The 20,961-nt window shown below is 44.0% G+C and overlaps 1 protein-coding gene across 7 annotated transcripts in view; it reads right to left on the reverse strand.

Annotated features, from left to right (window-relative positions):
* Nucleotides 1-23: 23 nt before the first annotated feature.
* LOC102950578 (interleukin-36 gamma-like) overlaps nt 24-20,961 on the reverse strand; it is a 72,308-nt gene continuing 51,370 nt past the window's right edge. For 4 of the 7 annotated variants that reach the window (XR_006215879.1, XR_006215880.1, XR_006215877.1 and 1 more), the window contains exons 4-7: nt 20,221-20,360; nt 9,650-9,752; nt 401-1,363; nt 24-233 (exon numbers count right to left, since the gene is read on the reverse strand). Coding sequence is in view for 3 of the 7 variants with exons in the window: in XM_042981971.1 (XP_042837905.1) it covers nt 657-1,363; nt 9,650-9,752; nt 20,221-20,360 (950 nt within the window). In the remaining 4 variants the exon portion in view is untranslated. Of the gene's footprint in view, nt 1,364-4,490; nt 4,654-9,649; nt 9,753-18,821; nt 19,428-20,220; nt 20,361-20,961 lie in introns of those variants that run through there. The other 3 variants (XM_042981973.1, XM_042981971.1, XM_042981978.1) reach the window with 3 other exon arrangements.

The raw sequence follows: 20,961 nt of genomic DNA on the forward strand, positions 1-20,961 counted from the left end.
TACTCTGTCTCTATCTCTCAAAAATGAATAAACGCTAAAAAAATTTAGAAAAAAATGTTAAGTTCTTCAATCTTGAAAAAAGACAAAATGGTGACCACATGTGCTTCCAATGTTGCATTGGAACATCATGGAACAGGCTCCACCAGTGATGACTCGATTCTCTAGGAAACGGATGCCTTGGCTTGACTTATGATGGTGGAGTAGATACCAGATTCTGCGAAGTTAGATGTGAACTAAGGAGAGAGAGAGAAATTGCAAATCATTTCTGCCTGATAAAAAATACAGCATCCAAAGGGTGCAGTTTTATTGCCTTGCAATTCATTAAGCAGGGTTTTGCTTTTGTTTTTCTTAATCTAAGTCAGCCAACCCATCCCACCATTTCTTTCCTGACTGATCATACCTTTTGAATCAGTTTCATCGTCCTGCTGCTTCCTTCATTTATTAACAATGGTAAATCTTTGGCACATGCCCACTTTGTGTTTGTACGAGAGTTATATTTTGGACTTGTTGAAAACTAAACTGGTAATACTTAAGACAATGTTATTTCGCCCCAAGTCACACATCACGTGTGGTGGTTTTAAAATCTGTCCACAAATTCTTTAACACTCTACCATTTAAGAGGTGGAGCTTAATTTTCCTTCAAGTGTGGGCTGGACTTAGTCGCTTGCTTCCAAAGAATCTACTACCTGGTAGAAGTGACGTTGCGTCACATCTGAAGCTAGATCACAAAAGGTATTGTAGCTTCTTCCTGATCTTTCTTGGCTCTCACCCCTGGGGGGAGCCAGCTGCCAGGTGAGGAGGACACTCCGGCAGCCTGTGGAGAGGCCCACGTGGTGGAGAACTGAGGCCTCCTGACAACAGCTATGTGCGAGCAATCTTAGAAACAGGCCCCACATCTTCATTCCAGCCTTCGGATGAGGCAGCCCTGATGACATCTTGACTGCAACTTCATGAGGAGCCCTGAGCCAGACCCAGATAATGCCACTCTTCTGATTCCGGATTCTGAGAACCTCTGTGGAATAACGCGTGCTGTTCGAAGCCGCTGCTGAGGTTTGGAATACTTTGTTACACGGCAATAGGTAACGAATACACTTTGCCATCACTATGGGGCATTTCTGCTCCTGTTCTCTTTTCATTCTCCTCAGTCTTCGGTGGGTGTCTTCCCTTCTTAGGAAACATCTCAAGTCTTCATGGACTTTATATGGCCATGGAGGTTGCCCCAGAAGCTGTCCCAGTCTGCAGAGGGGTAATGCTTCCCCATGGTGATTCTCACCACCTTTGTGAGATTGGCAGTGCCCCGGAGTGGGGTATGGTTCCCGCTCTTGCTGTGGAGATGAGGAATCAAACAGCACAAGGGACACACCTGTATCAGTGTGTAAGCACACATTCACAAGCAGTTTAGTAAAACAGTAATTTTTTATTAGGAAGATACATTTCACAATAATTTAAAATGACCAGTATCGATTTGGTGTTCACTGTGTCCCTAGAATTATGTGTAGTGGGTTTTTTTTTCTATTTCATGAGAACTTTTCCATTTTATGCTCATAACTGCCCTGTGTTGTAAATGCTATTATTATCTCTGTTTCATGGATGTGGAAACCAAGTACAGAAAGGTTAATTATGTTGCCTGATACGAAACCAATAATTAGTATTGGTCAGAACCAAATCCAGGAAAGCTAAATCTAAAGCTGTTGACCACAGGATACAACACGGCAGTCAGAGGGAGCCTTCCTCAGTCGGCCTCAGATCATGTAACTCTTCTGGTCCCTGAGTCTCTGAGAGTAAGAGGCAAGTCTCTGCCATGCTCCCAGGCCCCACAAAACCAGGCTGTCATTAACTCTTGACCACGTTCTTTGATCACACCATGCAGTAACTCAAGCCCATGGACCTCTTGCTCTTTCTTGAACCAGCCAGGCACAGTCCTGCCTCAGGGCCTTTCCACCGGCTATCGTCTCTGCCTGGGAACTTCAAGATATGAGCGTGGCTCACTCCCTTACATCCTTAAAGCCTTTGCTAAAATATCACCTTCTCCGTGAGACCAATACTCATCATCCTATTCTTTCCTTTCCTGCTATCACACTTCCCTTACCATGCTCTATTTCTTTCCAGCGCTCATCATCTGTTAATAATTGTATAATTCAGCATGTGTTATGGGTATTATTTATCAGCTCCCCCACCGAACCCTGCTGGAAGATAAGCTCATACAAGGGAGCTGTTTCCTGTCTATTCTGTTCATTAGTGTATTCCAAGCACTTTATGCGCCTGGTATACAGTATGCCTTAAAAAAAAATTTTTTTTTTTAACATTTACTCATTTTTGAGAGACAGAGGGAGACAGAGCATGAACAGGGGAGAGGCAGACAGAGAGGGAGACACAGAATCCGAAGCAGGCTCCAGGCTCTGAGCGGTCAGCACAGAGCCTGACACAGGGCTTGAACCCACGAACTGTGAGATCATGACCTGAGCTGAAGTCAGACGCTTAACCAACTGAGTCACCCAGGTGCCCCACACAGTATGCCTTTAATAAATAATATTGCACTAACACTGAACAAGTTGTATGCTGTTTCACATTGAAAAGGCCAGACAACTGTCTCACGTTTTGTTCGCAATTATGATCTTTTCATTTCTCAGAGAACTTTGATGCTTCTGGGTCCTCATTCTCTTAATATAGCAGTTAAGACCATGGTAGACATACTTGGGCCAGTGGGCTAACATGGGCCCTCTGTTTGTTTCCTAAACAAAGCTTTATTGGAACACAGCCACGCTCATTTGTTAACAGTCTGTGTATCCTTCTACACCACAATGGCAGAATTGAGTATCTGTGACAGAAACTGCATAGGGTGCAAAATGTAAGATATTTACTGTGTGGCCCTTGATAGGAAAATGTTTGCCAACTCTGGTCAAGACCATCTTGATTCCAGTCCTAAATCTGTCACTTATTACCATATGTCTTTGGCCAAGTTGTTTAATATTTCTGGGGTTTGGAGTTCTCATCTGCAAAATGGGGATCAAAAATAGTACTGGCTCAGGGGTGGTTGTTAAGATGAAAGGAGTTAATGTTTGTGCAGTGTTTACAGCAGTGCCCGGCACAGGCAGGTGCTTAAATGTCAGCTGTATCATCCTCCTCATCATCAGCCACGTGGCCTGGGGGAATTTGCCTCTTCTCTCTGATTCCATGATTCATCTCACCTCATTTGCATTTTTTTGTAAAGAAAAGAGGAACAAACCACCTCACCGGGTTGTCATGAGGATGGATGAAACAGAGGCTGCGAAGAGCAAGGTCAGCACTTAGCACAAACCCACAGACACCTCCTTCCTACCCACCCACCCACCCCTGTTTCCCACCTCTCCAGCACCCCTCCCCAGGTATGTAAAGAAAACCCTGAGAACGTGGCAGAGGCCATGTTTGCATTGACCTAAATGTGAGGCTAGTTCAAGACTAAACACTTCCTTGCCCGTGTGCAAATGCATCTTACTTGACCCAGAGAGGGAGAAGGCCCCACCTGAGCACATGCAAATCCCTTACAGGAAAGGTTAACATTTGCTGCACATTCACTGGGTCAAGCATTATCTCGAAAGCAATATAGGCATTGTGCCATTGGGCCTGTGAAGTGAGTGCAATTTTTATTCCCATTGAACTGTTAAGACAAAGTCAGGCATGGAGAGATTAAGTAACTAAAGCCAAGGTCACAAACTAGTAAGAGATGGACCTGGTGTTAGTACTCTGGCAATTCAATTTCATACTAACTCATCCCCATTCCCCACTGTGAACAAATAAACCATGTAATGCTTATAGATTCAAGCAATCAAGGAATGGAGGGCAGAGCTGGAGGCCAGAGGGGCTCCCTTCCAGGAGTCTTTTGCAGAAAGGACCAAGGGGTTTCTTGAGAAGAACAGAGGCTTCAAAAAAGTCAGAAGAAACCAATAGAGTCGGTCCAGAGACAAAGGGCTCCCACCAAGACAGAGTGTGGTACACATCAGGACAGAGGGAATTCTTCATTCCCTAGAGTGACTTTTCGTGGCTTAGAACAACCATGAAGGCCCTACCTAGCATAGGGGAGATGATGGTGATACATAGACACACAGCCTCCAGGGAGCTGTGAACAGAAGGTTACCTCCTACCACAGCCCAGGACCCCTACCCCAACTACAGCCACATCCTGTGGTCGCTGTGGGGAGCAACAGAAGGGAAGGTGCTACTTGGCTCACAGCATATTTGAGTTAACACTGGAAACCCTGTGAAATCACAGGGAAGTTTGTGGGTCATGTCACTGTAGCCAGAACGTGCTGAGCCAGAACGTGTTGCTTTGTTGTTTTTGCTTAGTCTCCTGGCATCTTCCAGGGTGGAGGGTCTAGGGAAGGGCCAGTTCTACAAGCTGGAACCGGGGAGTGTGTAGACAACGATGGGGTGAGACTCGTGTGTGTCACACCTATGGGCAGTTTCTCCTGACTGAGTCACCAAGGACAGAAGAGCCATTGGCAACCTCCTCACCTCAGATCATGGTGAGACCCTCCAAAGCAGGTCCAGGTGCTTTGTTCATCTGTACTTCTGAGGCCTCCAAGAGTCTGAGGACTCACCTCCCACAGATTGTGTGGTTTGGCCATTGCTGGACCTCTGTCCACAGAACAGCTAGGACTTGAACCAGATTCTGTAGCTGAAAATTGGAAATAAGCCAATTGTGGAAAGGAAAACCCAACAGGTCAGGAAGAGTACCGGTCTGGCCCCATCTTTGCTTTCTGGGCCATAGCCTCCTCCTCTCCAGCCAAAGCACAGGCTCTGGGTGCAAGGCTATGACCCCACAGAGAGGCCACTCTTGGCCAGACTGGATTGGACAGTCTTTCCTCCGCAGGGTTTGTTTTTTTGTTTTTTGTCTCCTTCCACAGAGGACCTGGACTAGTGAGCATCCATAGCAGAATTAGACAAGGCCAGGCCAACTGCCTTGGGGCTCCCCCAGAGGAGGCCTCAAGCCTTCCTTGGCTCTGACTGTGACACTTAGCACTGATGGAGTAGAATCACCTCCTTTCACAAATGCCTCAAGAACCAGGGACTACTTCTTTTTTTAATATCTATATGCTGCTGTGGCCGAGGTCAAAGAGGTTGTTTCCTGTTTTCTCCTCTAGGATTTTGATGGTCTCCTGTCTCACATTATACACTGTATGTTAGCTAACTTGACGATAAATTATTTTTTAAAAAAGGAGAACTCTGGGGTGCCTGGGTGGCTCAGTTGGTTAAGCGGCTGACTTCGGCTCAGGTCGTGATCTCGCAGTCCGTGAGTTTGAGGCCCGCGTCGGGCTCTGTGCTGACAGCTCGAAGCCTGGAGCCTGCTTGTTTCTGTGTCTCCCTCTCTCTCTGCCCCTCCCCCGTTCATGCTCTGTCTCTCTCTGCCTTTCAAAAACGAATAAATGTTAAAAAAATTTAAAAAAAAAAGAACTCTGTGTAGCTACATATGTAAATAAAAACAAAACGATAGGCAGAAAAAATATATAAGTTATTATATAAGTGTTTACATATTTGTCTTTTCTAATTTATTATTATTATTATTATTATTATTATATCTAACTGTGGTAAAATACACTTAACAAATTTATCATCTTGACCATTTTTAAGTTTACAGCCATGTATGGATCTTTTACTTCTTTTGTTAAATCTCTCCTAAGTATTTTATTATAAATGGAATTGCTTTTTTATTTCATTTTCTAACAGCTTGCTGTCAACATATAAAAAAATACAGTTAGTTCAAGGATAATAAAAATAAACATAGTAATATTTTGCAATCATCAGAGTAATGACTGATTCAGGCAAAAATCATCAACAAGAGTTAAAACCTTTAAGCAAATGGTTGATAAGCACAAGATGTACATTGCCTTAAAGAATCTCCTCACAGACTACCTATCAATTACAAAAGGAAAATTGGTGGGGCGCCTGGGTGGCGCCCAGGGTGGGGCGCCTGGGTGGCGATTGAATGTCTGACTTCGGCTCAGGTCATGATCCCGTGGTTTGTGAGTTCGAGCCCCATGTCGGGCTATGTGCTGATAGCTCAGAGCCTGGAGCCTGCTTCAGACTCTGTGTCTCCCTCTCTCTCTGTCCCTCCTCAGCTCACACTCCGTGTGTGTCTCTCTCTCTCAAAAAATAAATATTTTAAAAAATGAATAAACAATTTTAAAAAATCTTTAAACAAAAGAAAAATTGGTAATTTTGCAGTGGAGAAACCTAGCCAACCTCACCTTAACCAAGTGGCCAAAATTTCATTTACCAGTAAGGGCACAAGCCAACACAAGGCATCTCCTTACAGATGATACACTGAGAAGGACACGTGATCTCTTCTGGAATGTTCCTGCCAACCGTGCATAAGCTGAATCTAATCATGAGGAAATGCCAGACAATCCCAACTTGAGGGACAGTCACAAACTAACAGCCCCTTATTCTTCAACAGTGAATGAACAATGACAACAGGGATGGATAAAGAGTAGGTTGGGGCGCCTGGATGGCGCAGTCGGTTAAGCGTCCGACTTCAGCCAGGTCACGATCTCGCGGTCCGTGAGTTCGAGCCCCGCGTCAGGCTCTGGGCTGATGGCTCGGAGCCTGGAGCCTGTTTCCGATTCTGTGTCTCCCTCTCTCTCTGCCCCTCCCCCATTCATGCTCTGTCTCTCTCTGTCCCAAAAAAAAAAAAAAAAAAAAAAAAAAAAGTGGGTTGACTCAGAAAATATCTCAGAAGTACATCTTCTGAAGGGTCCTCTTCTATATGTAGCATGTGCTACCATGTATGTGGAAAAAGTACACATTCAGAGGCTTGTTTGTGTCCTAAATTTCTCTCCAAAGATAGTCTGCAAACTGGAAAAAGTCAATTAAATTATCTCTAGGCAAAAAAGAAAATGAGAAAATGGGTTGGGAGGCAGAACTGATTTTCACTTTGTTCCCTTCATCCTACCTGAATTTTTTAAAAAAATCATTCAAGTGTGTTATTTATTTAAAGTTTGCTTTTTTGCTTAACTTCAAAGGTGGTTCTCAAACATAATATTGCAAAAGAAACCAAGCACAAAAAGAATGCATGCTGTATTGTTTCATTTACATAATTCAAAACTGAGGAAAACTAATCCATGGTGTTGGACATCAGGCTAGGGGTTAGCCACACCCTGAGGTAGAAATAGTGGCTGCAAGGAGCAAGGGCTGCTTCTGGGTGCTTATGTGTATAATCGGAAAATTCAGCAAACTATATCCTGATGAGCTGTGCAGTGTCCTCTGTGTATGTTATATTCCAATTTTTTAAAGAAAGTTTGTTATTTGTTTAAGAAATACCATTGGGGGGGCGCCTGGGTGGCTTAGTCGGTTGAGCGTCCGACTTTCGGCTCAGGTCATGATCTCACAGTTCGTGGGTTCGAGCCCCGCATCAGGCTCTGTGCGGACCTCTTGCTCAGAGCCTGGAGCCTGCTTCAGATTCTGTGTCTCCCTCTCTCTCTGTCCCTTCCCCCCACTCAAGGTAAATAAATAAACATTAAAAAATGCAATTAACTTTCCTATATTAACACTGTATCCTGCCACCTTACACTTATTAGTTCTGGTAGTTGTTCTGTAGATTTCTCAGGATTTTCCATACAATCATATCGTCTGCAAATAGGGACAGCTTTTCTTATTTTCGGGTCTTCATTCCTTGGATATTTTAATTTAATTTATTTTTAATTTAAATGGCTAGGATCTCTGGTAAAATGTTGAATACAACCATCCTTGACTGATTACCGATCTCAGGAAAAAACATCCAGTCTCTCACCATTAAGTGTGAGCTGTAGATTTGTGTGTGTGTGTGTGTGTGTGTGTGTGTGTGTGTGTGTAGATGCCCTTTTAGATACTGAAAAAGTTTTTTCTGTCCCTGGTGGACTGAGAGTGTATATCATGAGTAGGGGTTAACTTTAACCTAATGTTTTCTCTGTAGCCATTGAAATAATCATATGGCATTTCTCCTTTATTCTGTTAATATGGTTCTGTTTTACAATTTTTGCCCGCTAATTCTGACATCTAGATCATTTCAGGGTTGGTCGTCATTGCCATAATTCTTGACACAGGAGCACACATTCTTTGTTCCTTGTAAGTTTGAATTGTTCCCTGGGCATTATAAACGTTATATTGCAGAGGGTCTATATCTGTTACACTCCTTTGAAGAAATTTATATTTCTGCTCTACCATGCAGTAACTTCATTAGACTCAAAATACAAACCCTGTCCCTCAAGTGGCGGTAAATATGTCAGATCAGTTCCTTTACCTTTAGCTGGGCTTCTAGGCATAGCTCGAGGGTCAGCCAGGGATTTGGGCACTTTTTACACTGAATTTTGAGCTCTCCCTCACTGCCTCTCTCCTTTTTTTTTTTTTTTTAAGTGTTTATTTATTTTTGAGAGAGAGAGAGAGCACAAGCAGAGAAGGGGGCAGAGGAGGGGCAGAGAGAAAGAGGGGGACGCAATCTGAAGCAGGCTCCAGATTCTGAGCTGTCAGCACAGAGCCCAACACGAGGCTCAAACCCACAAAACATGAGATCATGACCTCAGCCGAAGTCGGATGCTTAACCTGCTGAGCCACCCAGATGCCCCTGCCTCTCTCCTTCTAAGATTACCCCCTTACTTTCCAGTGCTGTGGTTGTCCCAGATCTGTCCCCTGGTTCTTCAAGGAGGACTTTAGGGTTTAGCTTTAGTTGTCTTATGCTGTGCGGCTTAAGCCTGCCATCAGAATGAAAATTGGACATATTTTTCCAAGTAGCTACTCCCCTGCAGAATGTGCTTGCATGTGTTTGCTTATGCTTGGTCACCAATGCATTCTGGGTCCCTCCCCATTTCCCACCAGGTCTTGTAGTTGGTTTTGGGAAAGTCTTGGTCCAATCAGAGCCTACTCACTGACACTGAAAGAAACTCATGCCTTTTAGTTCTAAGGATGTCTCCTGTAATTAGCACATTGCAGTATTTCTTTTTCTAGTCTGTTAACCTTCTTTTAACCGGAAAGTTAATTTAAATTGACTAATTACTGAAATATGTCAATTTATTTCTACCATCCTTTTCTTTTCTTTTCTTTCTTTCTCTTTCTTTCTTTCTTTCTTTCTCTCTCTCTCTCTCTCTTTCTCTTGTTTCTTTTTCTCCTTCATTTAGTGCCTTCATCTGGATGAGTGAGGTTTTGTTTGTTTCTCCTTTGTTCATCCTTCCCTCAACTTTGGAAGTTACATACTGTATGTTAATTTGATAGTTACTCCAGCTATGTTAAAAATCTTTCTTGACCCAACTAAATACAAAGCTAATCAGTGTTTTTAGCTGGAGAAATGTGCCATAGTGAGGATGCCCACAGGGTGAGGATGGTGACCACGTTTGGGGTTATCTGATTTTTTCTTCTTTCGTGTTCACTGAGTTTTGTAATGAGTGCACAGTGGGACTCTCTGTCATTCAGCTTGTAATGGTCAAGGGTCAAGAAAGAGCAGAACTCAAAGTTGGTGCCTGCCTCATCCTACAAAGCACACACTGGCCACCTCCTTGGACACCAAGATGCCTGGAGTGAGTTTGGCATCCAAAGTCCAATCTTCACTAGTTGATATCCAACTCAGAAACAAGAGGCCAGATGCAGAAATCTGAGGCCACCCTACCCTTTCTCTGTCCTCACCCTTTAGACCCATGACTACTTGCCTTCAGTCCGGTGATAAAGAAAGTAGATCCCACGAGGACGTGCTTTGTCTGGTCTGCAATGGGAAGTTTCGCACTGAGTCAGTCTCCTTGCTGAGTTCATCACCTGAAACACAGGCATAGATGGAGATTGAGCAGTTGAGAGGAGGGGATGGGCTCTCCCAGCCTGTCTCTGAATCCATCTGAAGCTCAATCTCTTGTCCTCATTTCTGTCTCTCTGCCTCCCTCTCCTACCACTGATCCTTGAAGTCATGAAGCTTATCTCTTCTCCCTGCATTCTGGGGTCATGACTTCCTAAAATAACCAATCCCATGGTCTCTCATCTGAGACTTAGTCTTCACTATCCTGTATCTTCCCCAACATTAGTCAGCCTCCTTGGCTTGTAGCCAGACTGGACTGAGACTCAAGGATGTCACCCACTACCATATATCTCACTCTGTATGAACTATCACAGTGATGCAACCAGAGGTCACAGCTGGGTTAAATATTTCCCATCAGGAAACTACCTTTCTTTTCTATAGGAATTGGACCTTCGAGAGAAGAAACATGGAGCAGAGATTTCCTGAAAACAAATGGGCACGTCCAGAACCATTGGACTTCCCGGTAAGAAAGCTCCTCTATTTGCAAAGAAATAGAAGTACCACAGGACAGGATCTGGTACACAATGACCATATTTTGGTTTTGGTTTTGGGTTTTTTGCAAGTGTCCATATTTACTTTATGCACACAACATATCGTCACCTCTTGAGTCTCTGTTCAAGCAAGAGTCTGGCCGGGCCACCCCCATCAGGTCTCAAGACCATCCAACTGAGGACATTCCCTCAGGGGACACTCAGGTCTTGGCGGAGCTGGGCTTTTTGTTTTAATAATAAATAAAAACTCAACTCTAACAATATATATATATCCTAACTGGGGAGAGATTACATTTTCTAACAATGGAACTCAAAATTCCCAAATGGAAAATGTTCAGAGTGATCCAGCTACATCCCACCCCCGGGTCTGGCCTCAAAGAAGGCCATTCCTGGGCAGCTAGCCTTCTGGTCCCCTAGCTCTGGGCCCCTTCCCTCTCAACTGTTGCTGGTCCCAGATGGGAAAAGGGCAGAGTCTGGTTTTTGGTCAGAAGCCAAGAGTGACTGAAGAAAAGAAAATGAAGGACTGATATTAACTTGCTCTGCACAGAGGACCAGCAAAGGTGGCTCAGATGTAAATAGCATTTGGGTTAAAACTACATCATTAGCTGAATAGATAAAAAAGATATGACACACACACACACACACATGCACACACACACACTCTGGAGTATTACTCGGCAATCAAAAAGAATGAAATCTTGCCATTTGCAACAATGTGGATGGAACTAGAGTGTATTATGCTAAGCGTAATAAGTCAGTCATAGAAAGATAAATATCACATGATTTCACTCATATGTGGAATTTAAGAAACAAAACAGATGAACATAGGGGAAAGGAAGGAAAACAAGATAAAAAAGAGAGGGAGGCAAACTATAAGAGACTCTTAAATACAGAGAACAAACTGAGGGTTGTTGGAAGGGAGGGGAGGGGGGATGGGCTAAATGGGGGATGGGCATTAAGGAGGGCACTGTAGGGATGAACACTGGATGTTATATGTAAGTGATGAATCATTGGGTTCTACTCGTGAAATTATTATTACACTACATGTTAACTAACTTTGATTTAAATAAAATTAAAAAAAATACTATGCCATTAGCCAATTTAGTTCTCACATCTTTCACTCTCTTGGGCAGATCCCTGAGCCCAGCCAGCAATGAGAAGCCCTCTGGAGCTGGAATTGTGGATCTGGTCTGGATACTTTGTTCTCTAAAGCCTCCTCTCCCCATCTTATAGCAAGAAGGGGAAAAAAAAAGCATCTTTCCTGTTTGGAAGTGCAAAGCTCAGATCGCAAGCTGATTCCTGGCCCAAGTTATCAATACAATCTGTCCTCTGGGGATATCCCAGCCCCACTTAGGGCTTTGTAGTGGAGGGAAAGAAGGTGCCCATCAAGCTATCATTTAACCTCAGAAGGAACAATACCACTGAACTTCAAATGTCAGCTTCAAAGGCTCACTGAAACTCCTGTTATTCATTCCCTCAAGGAGGGAAATGCCCAAGGAAATTCTCTCACTGCAGAACTACCCTAATTATGATGCATACACTAAATTAGACTAAGAAACACAAAATTATCCATGCAAATTTAGTAGTACCAAACATGCACTCCTTTAATTGAGCTGAGTCAATTGAAGAGTCAAATCAGCACATAAAATTTAGTATTCGATTTTGATGAGAATTTGCCTCTAAATCATATCTGGCAGTTACTAAGTCCAATTGCCTAAAGGGCACTTGAGTGTGTTTAAAACTAGACAAAATAAAAAGACAACAAAAAGGATGCAGAAGAATCCCATTATTCATATAACGATTCGAAGAATGTACGAAAACAGAAATTATGGACCAGCTAGGTCTTCTATAGGAGCCAAGTCTTCCAAAAGAGCATATGGTTGCACTCTCTGGTCTATTGAGAGAACCCACAAACAAGTCTCAAAGGAATTCAGAAAGAGCAAAGCATTCTTGATGCTGGAACATCCGTGGAAGTTCATGGCAGAAACAACCTGGACATGGTGATACACAGCTTCTATCCGCGGTCACAGATGCATGCAGACACCCGTGCGCACCATGGAGAGGGACAGAGAGGGATGCCACTTGTTTCTCAAGCACTTACAAACATACCTAAGGGTCAGAAGAAGGAATCTAGAGCCAGGGCTCCTCCCACTCTATAGATTCAGGTTTAGTTTAGCAATTATTATGCTACAGTTACCGTGATTCAATTACACTCTCCAGACTGGAGAAACTCAGGGAAGGGCAAATTGCCTACAGGTAGAATGCAGGCAGGGCAGTGCAGCCCTAGATTTCGTCTTGCCCAGACATGGCCTCCTCTGATCGGCTGAATCACCAAGGCTGGTCTCCAATAGTATCCACCTTACTCTAAACCAGGAGAGGGATATCTCTGGGTTCCTTTCTTTGAGAAAGCAGGATGAGGCACTCTGGACAGGATCACGTACTTATTCATTGGCTCAAGGGCCTCTGAAGGCCCGAGAATGACCTGTCCAGGTGCCCTGAGCTATTTGGGCACCCACAGAAGGGTCAGGGGATGGAAGTTCTAGTTCATCATTGACTTTGTCACCAAGAAAGACAAGGATTGAGGCAGAAACTCCAACATCCAGGTGAAAATGAATGTGAAAAATGAGCTTGGTGTTCTCAAGTGTATTCATCAGAGGTTTGGTTTTCCTCTCTGGAGAAAAGAGGAAAGATGCCATTTTTGTGATTTAGATAAACCCTCCTGTATTTCCTATATTTATCTCCTTAAAAGGGAATCAGTTCCCATTCCCAGTGAAAAAAGAAAGACATTTCCAGATGAGTAAAACAAGGGCACAGCATCATACTATTTTAATTCATTTTAATTTTTATCACTGTAATATACACATTATTTTTAAAAGCCAGATAGAGGTGTGCCTGGTGGCTCAGTCAGTTAAACATGCGACTCTTGATTTTGGCTCAGGTCATGATGCACAGTCACGGGATTGAGCCCCACTTTGGGAGCAGAACCGGCTTAGGATTCTCTGTCTCCCTCTCTCTCTGCCCCTCTGTGCCCCTCAAAATAAATAAATAAACATTTCAAAAAGGCTAGATAGAATTTTTTAAATTCATAATTATAAACAACAGAATCTTGCCCCACACCATCTTCCTTCTCTTAGCCCAATCTTCAGATCTTTTCAGGAAAGGTATTCTTTATGCCTTCGCAGGAATCCCCATGCCCCTCTCCAGGGCTAAGCCCCCATCCTATGACTCCTGAGTCTTTCTTCTCCTTGGTCTGTTTGCTTTTCAACCCATTTATAAGTGGCCATCTAATCATCTAGGTATAAACGTCAAAATATTTCATTTTTTTAATTTTCCTTTAGAGCAGTCACTTCTTTAGATTTTGCAATATTCACTCCACTTTCCCACCTGATTATCAGGCTCCCTAACAATACCCAGTCAAGGTGTCCTAACTTTCTTGTCATTTTTCTCAGAATGGTAGGGGAAGAGGAGATGATGTTTTGGTTTTGGAACCCTTTTACCAGGCTTAGGGCCAAAATGCTGCAAGCAAAGAGCAAAAATAGGAAAGGCACAGCCCCCTCTGTGGGGCACTGGCTTCGGATCTGCAGGGAAGGTGTTCCCACACTCTTGGGTGTAGTCTGGTTTCATCAGATTTCAGTAGGTGGGGGGTGTGTGGCTGTCGGGGATGATATGACTATTGGTGTCACCCTGCCTCTACCCACTGTTAAGCACTGTCCGAAGGACTTAAGTAACTCCCAGGCTCAAACTCTTTTTGGGATTCAGCATCTCATCACTTGACCCATTGCTCCCTTAGAGAAAAATCTCATGGTTCCAAGCCTTCTGCCAACCCCATCTTCTTTACATGAGTCTTAAGGACGTCTGGGATTATCTTCCACCTCCTATATATCCCAAAGTTCTGAGCTGGGGTGGGAGTTTCCACCAACTGCTTCTGAAGAATATTACCCCACAGTCCCTTCAAGCTCTGCTGGCATAGGGAATGATAGAAGAGTCTTCTGTCTTCACAAATGTCTAGAAAAGCCCACACTTTCCAGGCACTGGGAACTGAAAAGAGATTACTGGGAAAAGCTATAAGCTAGAATCTCAGTCTTGGAGAAAGTGCCCTATCTTCTGGATTCCTAACAGAGGGCTTTTCAATCTGTTTTTAAGGACCAGGATGCTCACAGGGGTGACCTTCCCTGGACTCTGAGAAGCTGGGGACCTGTCAGGTGGAGGTGTTCCTCACCAGAATTCCTTCATTCAGACTGAGGAAGTATTTTCCCTGACACCAGGGAGCTTCCATGTTCAGATAGAACAGGGTCCAGGCACCTGACTCAGGACAGTTCCACAAAATGTTTCTGTCATTTCACATCTATAAGGATGCTTTCTTCAATTCAGTTGGTTCCCAGTGGAAAGTAGGCAAATAGCAACTGAGCCACACTATCCCTTTTTCTAATAAGTAGGGTGACCACATAATTTATCATAAAATATGGCACTTTTGAAAGGGAAAGGCGGTGGTACTGGCGATTACACCAGGACAGTAGGTGTGCACTAGGACATATGGTCTTGCCTCCACTTGGGTAGAGGGAGGGAGGGAGGGAGGGAGGGAGAGCAGAGAACAGGTGTGTGATGGCAGGAGACATCAGGAGTGAGGAAGAACTGTTCTCCCTCTTTGGTGGATTATGTCAGAGGAGAAAGAGAGGTTAAAGAAGGCAACAGAAGTAGCCTTCACAAAGCTGAAGGACTCTGTGGACACGGGAGCTCCTTTTTCCATGACATTCCATGACGTAGGAACAGGAAGGTAGGTTTTATTCTAAATGAGGCCAATCTCACGAAGGAGGGCAGGCTGCCTGGGAAGGAAGGCAGGTCCTCAATCATTCATTCACTAATTAATTTATTAGCAATGTATTTATTCAACATATATTTGTTAAACACAAACACTGTGCTAGGGACTGGGGATATAGTGGTAAACTAGACAAACGTTACTTCCCTGCAATCAAGGACTGTAATGTACGTAAGGAGGAAGTAGAGATAAAGAAATTGTGTGAAGGATAAACAGTCAAAAACGAGAGATAGAAAATTCAGGAGGTAGAAGAAGGGGCTTACTTCAGACATGGTGGTCAAGGAAGGCTTCTCTGAGAAGGTGACATATAAAGAAGTGACTTGAAGGAGCCAGAAAGGCAGAAAATCAGAGTAAAACGATACAGGTATAGGGATGTGCATGAGCACATCATATGCAAAGGTCCTGAGGCTGTAAAGAATTTGGCAGGTTCAAGGAACTGAAAGGTTGGCATGACTGAGAATAGAGATGGAAAGAGAATTACCTGGAAGAGGGGTTGGACATGGGGGTCAGGCCATCCAGGCAACCCTGAAAATATGGTAGGGAATTTGCATTTCCTTATAAGTGCAAATGGAAGCATTGAAGGGGTAAACATTGAAACTACGTAGCTTAGATTTCCATTTATGGAGATAACCCTGTCCAGCTTGTGGAGACCAGACTGAATGGGCAAAGGGAGGAGCAGACGGAACTCACGAGTCAGGAGTCTGATTTATAGCACCAGTGAGCTATCGCTGCTACTTGGTATGGAGTGGTGAGTGGCAGAGAAGTTGAAGAGAGATGGGTGTACTGGAGATGTCTTTTGAAGGTAGCCTTCTTTGGAGACAGACTTCATGAATTAGAGGTAGGGTTCCAAGGAAAGGAGGAATCAAGGATGGCTCCTAGGTTTCTGTCTTGAGTAACTGAGAAGGAGAAGATGGGTGTGGGAATAGGCATGTCTGAGTCCTTCAAAATTCCTATGGTGTAATCCTAATGCCCAGTGTGATCAGATTAAGAGGTGGGGCATTTGGGAGGTGATTAGATCATGAGGGCAGCGCCCTCATGAATGAGACCAATAGCCATTTAAGAGAGGCCTAGGAGACCTTCCTCTCCCCTTCTACCATGTGAGGACACAATGAGAAGTCTGCAACCTGCCAAGGGCCCTCACCTGACTGTGCTGGCACCCTCATATCAGACTTCCAGCCTCCAGAGCTGCGAGACATCATGTTTGTTAAGGCTCCTAGTCTATGGAATTTTGTTACAGTAGCCCAAATAGACTAAAACCTCCCTGGAACTAAGAGAGCCAGTAAAATATCTGAGAATACCTCTTGGCTCCTTCTATGGTTCCTCCTCCTCCTCCTCCCCCTCCTCCTCCTTCACCACCACCACTTCCTCACCTCCTCTTTCAGAGAGAAGAGTGTAGGCGGGCTGGCCATCTACCCCCTGCTCATGTCCAGTGCTCTTGGGATTTCTGAGAAGCTAATATTTACAAGCACAGCCTAGGGTTACATTGTTTTTGTTTCATCACTATCTACTATTCTTCCTACACATTCAGCTACCTACAGAACTCACATTACTCGCATTACCCTTCTCAGAAAACTTGCTTACTATATGTCCATTTCATTGCTGCCACAAGTCTCTCATAGTCATCCTTGGGGTCATCTGGTGCTGTGTCCTGACTTGTCAGAGAAAAAAACCAAAACACTGGATTCCCCTGGTGTCCTTTTCCTGTGCCCCCAAATGGTTTATGAGTGCATGAATGTACGTTGGTGAGGGTTTGGACAAAATCCAAGAAGAAGATGCCAATGGGCATTGGCTGGAGGCTCTCTGGGAAGCTCTGGGCTGTGCTTTGTTTCTATATCCACCCTCTCCTGAGAGGATATCCTGACATCATTGCAGTCCCCCAAGGTCAGACTGGCACAGGAGGAGGAAAAGTTGAGACAGGGAGGCTCCTAGTCAGCCTTTCTGTGCTGTCCTTCCCCACCTTCTCTGAGGAGCTTTCATGTTCCTCGTGCCCTTATTGCAGTTAGGGCTGTCTCTGCCTTGATCGAGCAGACTCCACTCTGACACACTTGAGTATCAATGGAAGATGCTAGTACATGCAGTGAGAATTCATTTGTTTCAACAACTGCCATGTAGGGGGCAAGATCTGGCAGCCAAGGAGTATAGGGTTATCAAAGATACAATCTCTGCCTTCTAATGTACCTAGAATTTGGTTGAAAAGAGAGCAAAGAGGCCAAGACAAGGAAAAAAAACTCCAGCATGAGTCTAACAAAAGAAATGTCCCAGGATAAGGTAAAGTGCTATAGACCTCAGAAAAGAGAAGATGTTGTATTTCGTTGGAAGGATGAGGAGTGGCTTCTGAACACTTTAGACAGATGTAGGATGTTAGGAAGACATAAGGGGCGGATAAGATACACAGAGATGACAGTGTTTGAGATGTTTGCAAAAGCACGCGCAGAGGCATGGAGGGAAGAAATCCAATGCGTTGGGAGTAGCTGGTAAACGAAAGAAGCTCGCCTTGACCGAATCTGCCTTACTCTGGGTTTACACCAGAAAGAAGCACCTGAGACAAGGGCTTGCATTCCGATAATGAGAAGTGACCCCAGGGAACAGGATTGGGGCCTGAAGAAACTGAAGCAGGGAAATGAGGCAAGCCAATGCAAGGCTATGTTCTTGAGCTCAGCACTGCCATGGTTGACAATGATTCAATCCTACTGGGACCCTCCGAGGTACTGTGCAGGTAGAATGCATCTCAGAATTGTACACTTGAATGGTCACAGCGAGTAGCATGTTCCCATCTACTCCCACCCCCTCCCCACGACGGTCAAGGGTTCCTCGTGGGGCTGCTCCCTCTTACTTCCAAGCATGTACATGTGTGAGTGCCAAGTGGGTTCCTACAAGTCTTTCCCCATGGTGTCCTAGGAGCCTCCAAGCAGAGAGAGACAGATGCTTGGTGTAGCTGAGATAACATGCTGTCAGGTTATTTATACCTTCTCCGAGCTGGTTGCACAGCAATGACTGGAGTACGAGGCATGCCACCAGGATGTAAGAGGGGATTCAAGGATTAGCTCAGAACCATGGGCAGTTTGTTTTTTGGTTTTGTTTGTTTGTTTGTTTGTTTGTCTTTGAGAGAAAGACAGAGAGCAAGCGGGGGAGACGCAGAGAGAGAGGGAGACAGAATCCCAAGCAGGCTCTGCACTGCTAGGGCATAGCCCGACACGGGGCTAGAACTCATGAACTGTGAGATCATGACCAAAACCAAGAGTCAGACACTTAACTGAGCCACCCAGGCACCCTTAAGTGAATCTTTGAAATACTGGTTGATTTAAATTCACTACGGTAAATAATTAATCTTAATTAAAGTATGTATTACATGTCAAATTATTAACTAATGATATTATGAATCTGTTATGATGATCAAGACATTTAAATTTTTTATTTCACCTTTATCTGTTTTCTTTTTAAAAGCAAACTTTTAATGGAAGCATACATACGTACACACAGAAAAGTGGCTACATCATAAATGTACAGCTCACAGCTTCCCATTCATTTGTATTTCACATTTATCCTTAGATTCCTCTTTGGTGGGGGGCCTGGCTGGCTCAGTTTGAAGAGTACATGACTCTTGATCTCAGGGTCATGAGTTCAAGTCCCACATGGGGTGTAAAGATTACTTAAATAGAAACTTTAGATTCATCTTTGGGAATACATATCATAATACATGCAGAGAATTAACAAATAATACTCTTTTATTGATAGGGTTGTATGAACAAAAATGCTTGGAACTCACATCTCTAGGCCATAGGTTGTCAGAAGGAATAGGAATAGAGAGGGGTGTGCGTAAGAAGCATCTGGGATGTTGACTTAACTGGACTTGGCAACTAAGTGGATAGTGGGACAAGATCAGGAAAGAATAAAAAGTGATTCAGGTTTCATACTGGGGTGATGTTCATATGAGGAAACATGGTGCACAAATGGCCGTCTAGAGGAAAAGGTAGTTTTGGGTGACGAGAATGAGGTGGGGCTATGGATGGGCATCAGTGCATGTTGGTCTATGAAGATGACCTACTATGTCTCCGAATGGAAGATTTTCTGATTGCTTGATCCTCTTTCCTGGAATCAGTTACCCACAGCCCAGGCTGAATTTAGTCCTGAGGCTCTAGATAGAAGTTAGTGATGTAATTTTTGCCCCTCTCTTTGGTGAGAATGACAGGCTGTCCTGCTACTTTGGAAGTCGCTATGAACCAGTCAGGGTAGGAGACGGACTGAAAAGTGGAGGTGGAGCCCTCCTTATTATGGAAAAAGAGAAAAGGCTTCTGTGCTTTCTTCTTGTTGTGTACATCCATGATATTTTTCTCCTAGGATTAGGAAAAAGGTTTATTAGAGAGGATTACTGAGAGAAGGGGTCTAAACTAACATAGCCCTTGAGAGTGACCGCTTTCCCCAAAGGGAGGGCCAGGGGCCAGGGACACAACCAGATGAAAGGACACAAGGTGTCAGAAGAGGCAACCCACTGGCTCCTAATAGGTTGGCTCTACCCCAGGATCCCATGATACAAGGCGCTTCTGATTCTCTGAGACAGCACTGTCTTCCCTGAGAACAGAGAGAAGTTTAAGTCTCTTTTGTGGGTGCTCTTGGTGGACACCCACCCACAGGTGTGGGCGTCTCACAAGATTCCCAGCCTCCGAGTGGGTTTAGATCTTAAAGCTTTCATCATAACCAAAAAGATTTGCTTCATAACTATAAATGCTACCTTCAGGACAGGAACCATAGGCATATAATCCACAAAATCCAGACTAACAATCTCCCCCTTGTCTCCTCTGTCATAGAGTGGCCTTTGTTTAAGTGCGAGCAGCCCAGCATCGTGGGGGATTTCTGGGAGGTAGTTAAAGAAAACTGAGCATGGAGAAACCACCATTCTTTGGCCTTTCTGAAGCATTCTCGTGGGTGTATTCTCTGGTTTTTGGAGAATGTTTTCACATTAAAATGAGTGTTACACCCACGCCAAAAGCAGCATTTATTGACTTGGGGGACAGCCAAGAATTGAACAATCCAGGATTGAAAAAATGTTATTTTTTCTTCAGTGATATGTTAAATGAAATAAAAAGTACATCTCACAGTGCTTCTCTCATTAGCTGTACAACCACTCACCTTAAGCTGTAAAGTTGGCTGGCCCTGAATTTCTCCACAGAAAAGACAAAGATCGTTGTTCTTGATTCCCAAGTAAACTGGATTGCCTTTTCCTGCATCATGGAATTCTTTGTCCATACATGTCATTAAATCAAGACTGACTGGAAACACAAGGAAAAATGGAAACAGGTATCAGGCTCCAGGGAGCAGAAAGGACAGTCCTTCTGACCTGACATTCCTCCTCCCAGTGAGGGGGACACTGAGCAGCCAGGACTCCCCCAGAAGCCTCTTCCTATTCATCATGTAGCTGAGACCCTACATCATTATCTGAAGCCCATTTCTTTCACTTACTTAATATCAGAACCCCAGATGTTACCAGGGAACACTGCATCCCCAAAATAAAAATAAAATTCCCCACCACATTTGCAGCTAAATTTTATCATATGCTGAACTTGTAGCCCCCTAGATAAACATGGAAGTGTTGTGTGGGGCTTCTAAGAATGTTCTTTAAAAGGAGTTGACTCATCTGGGAGAAGCTCCTTTCTTACATGTTGTGTCTTCTTACTGCCTGCCTCAAATACGTGGATGATGGTTGAGGAGAACTTGAGCTTGGTAAAGCAGAAAGCTAGAATCCTTGGACCATGGGAGCATCACAGTGCCACCATACCAACCTCAGCCTGCCTGCTCGGCCTTCTTTTTCATGAGAAAGAAATAAACTTTTTTTTTTTAAAGTAAACTTCTTAGTTAAGTCCCAGTTATGTG

The sequence above is a fragment of the Panthera tigris genome, chromosome A3 (genome assembly GCF_018350195.1).
Source record: "Panthera tigris isolate Pti1 chromosome A3, P.tigris_Pti1_mat1.1, whole genome shotgun sequence".
Taxonomy (NCBI): domain Eukaryota; kingdom Metazoa; phylum Chordata; class Mammalia; order Carnivora; family Felidae; genus Panthera; species Panthera tigris.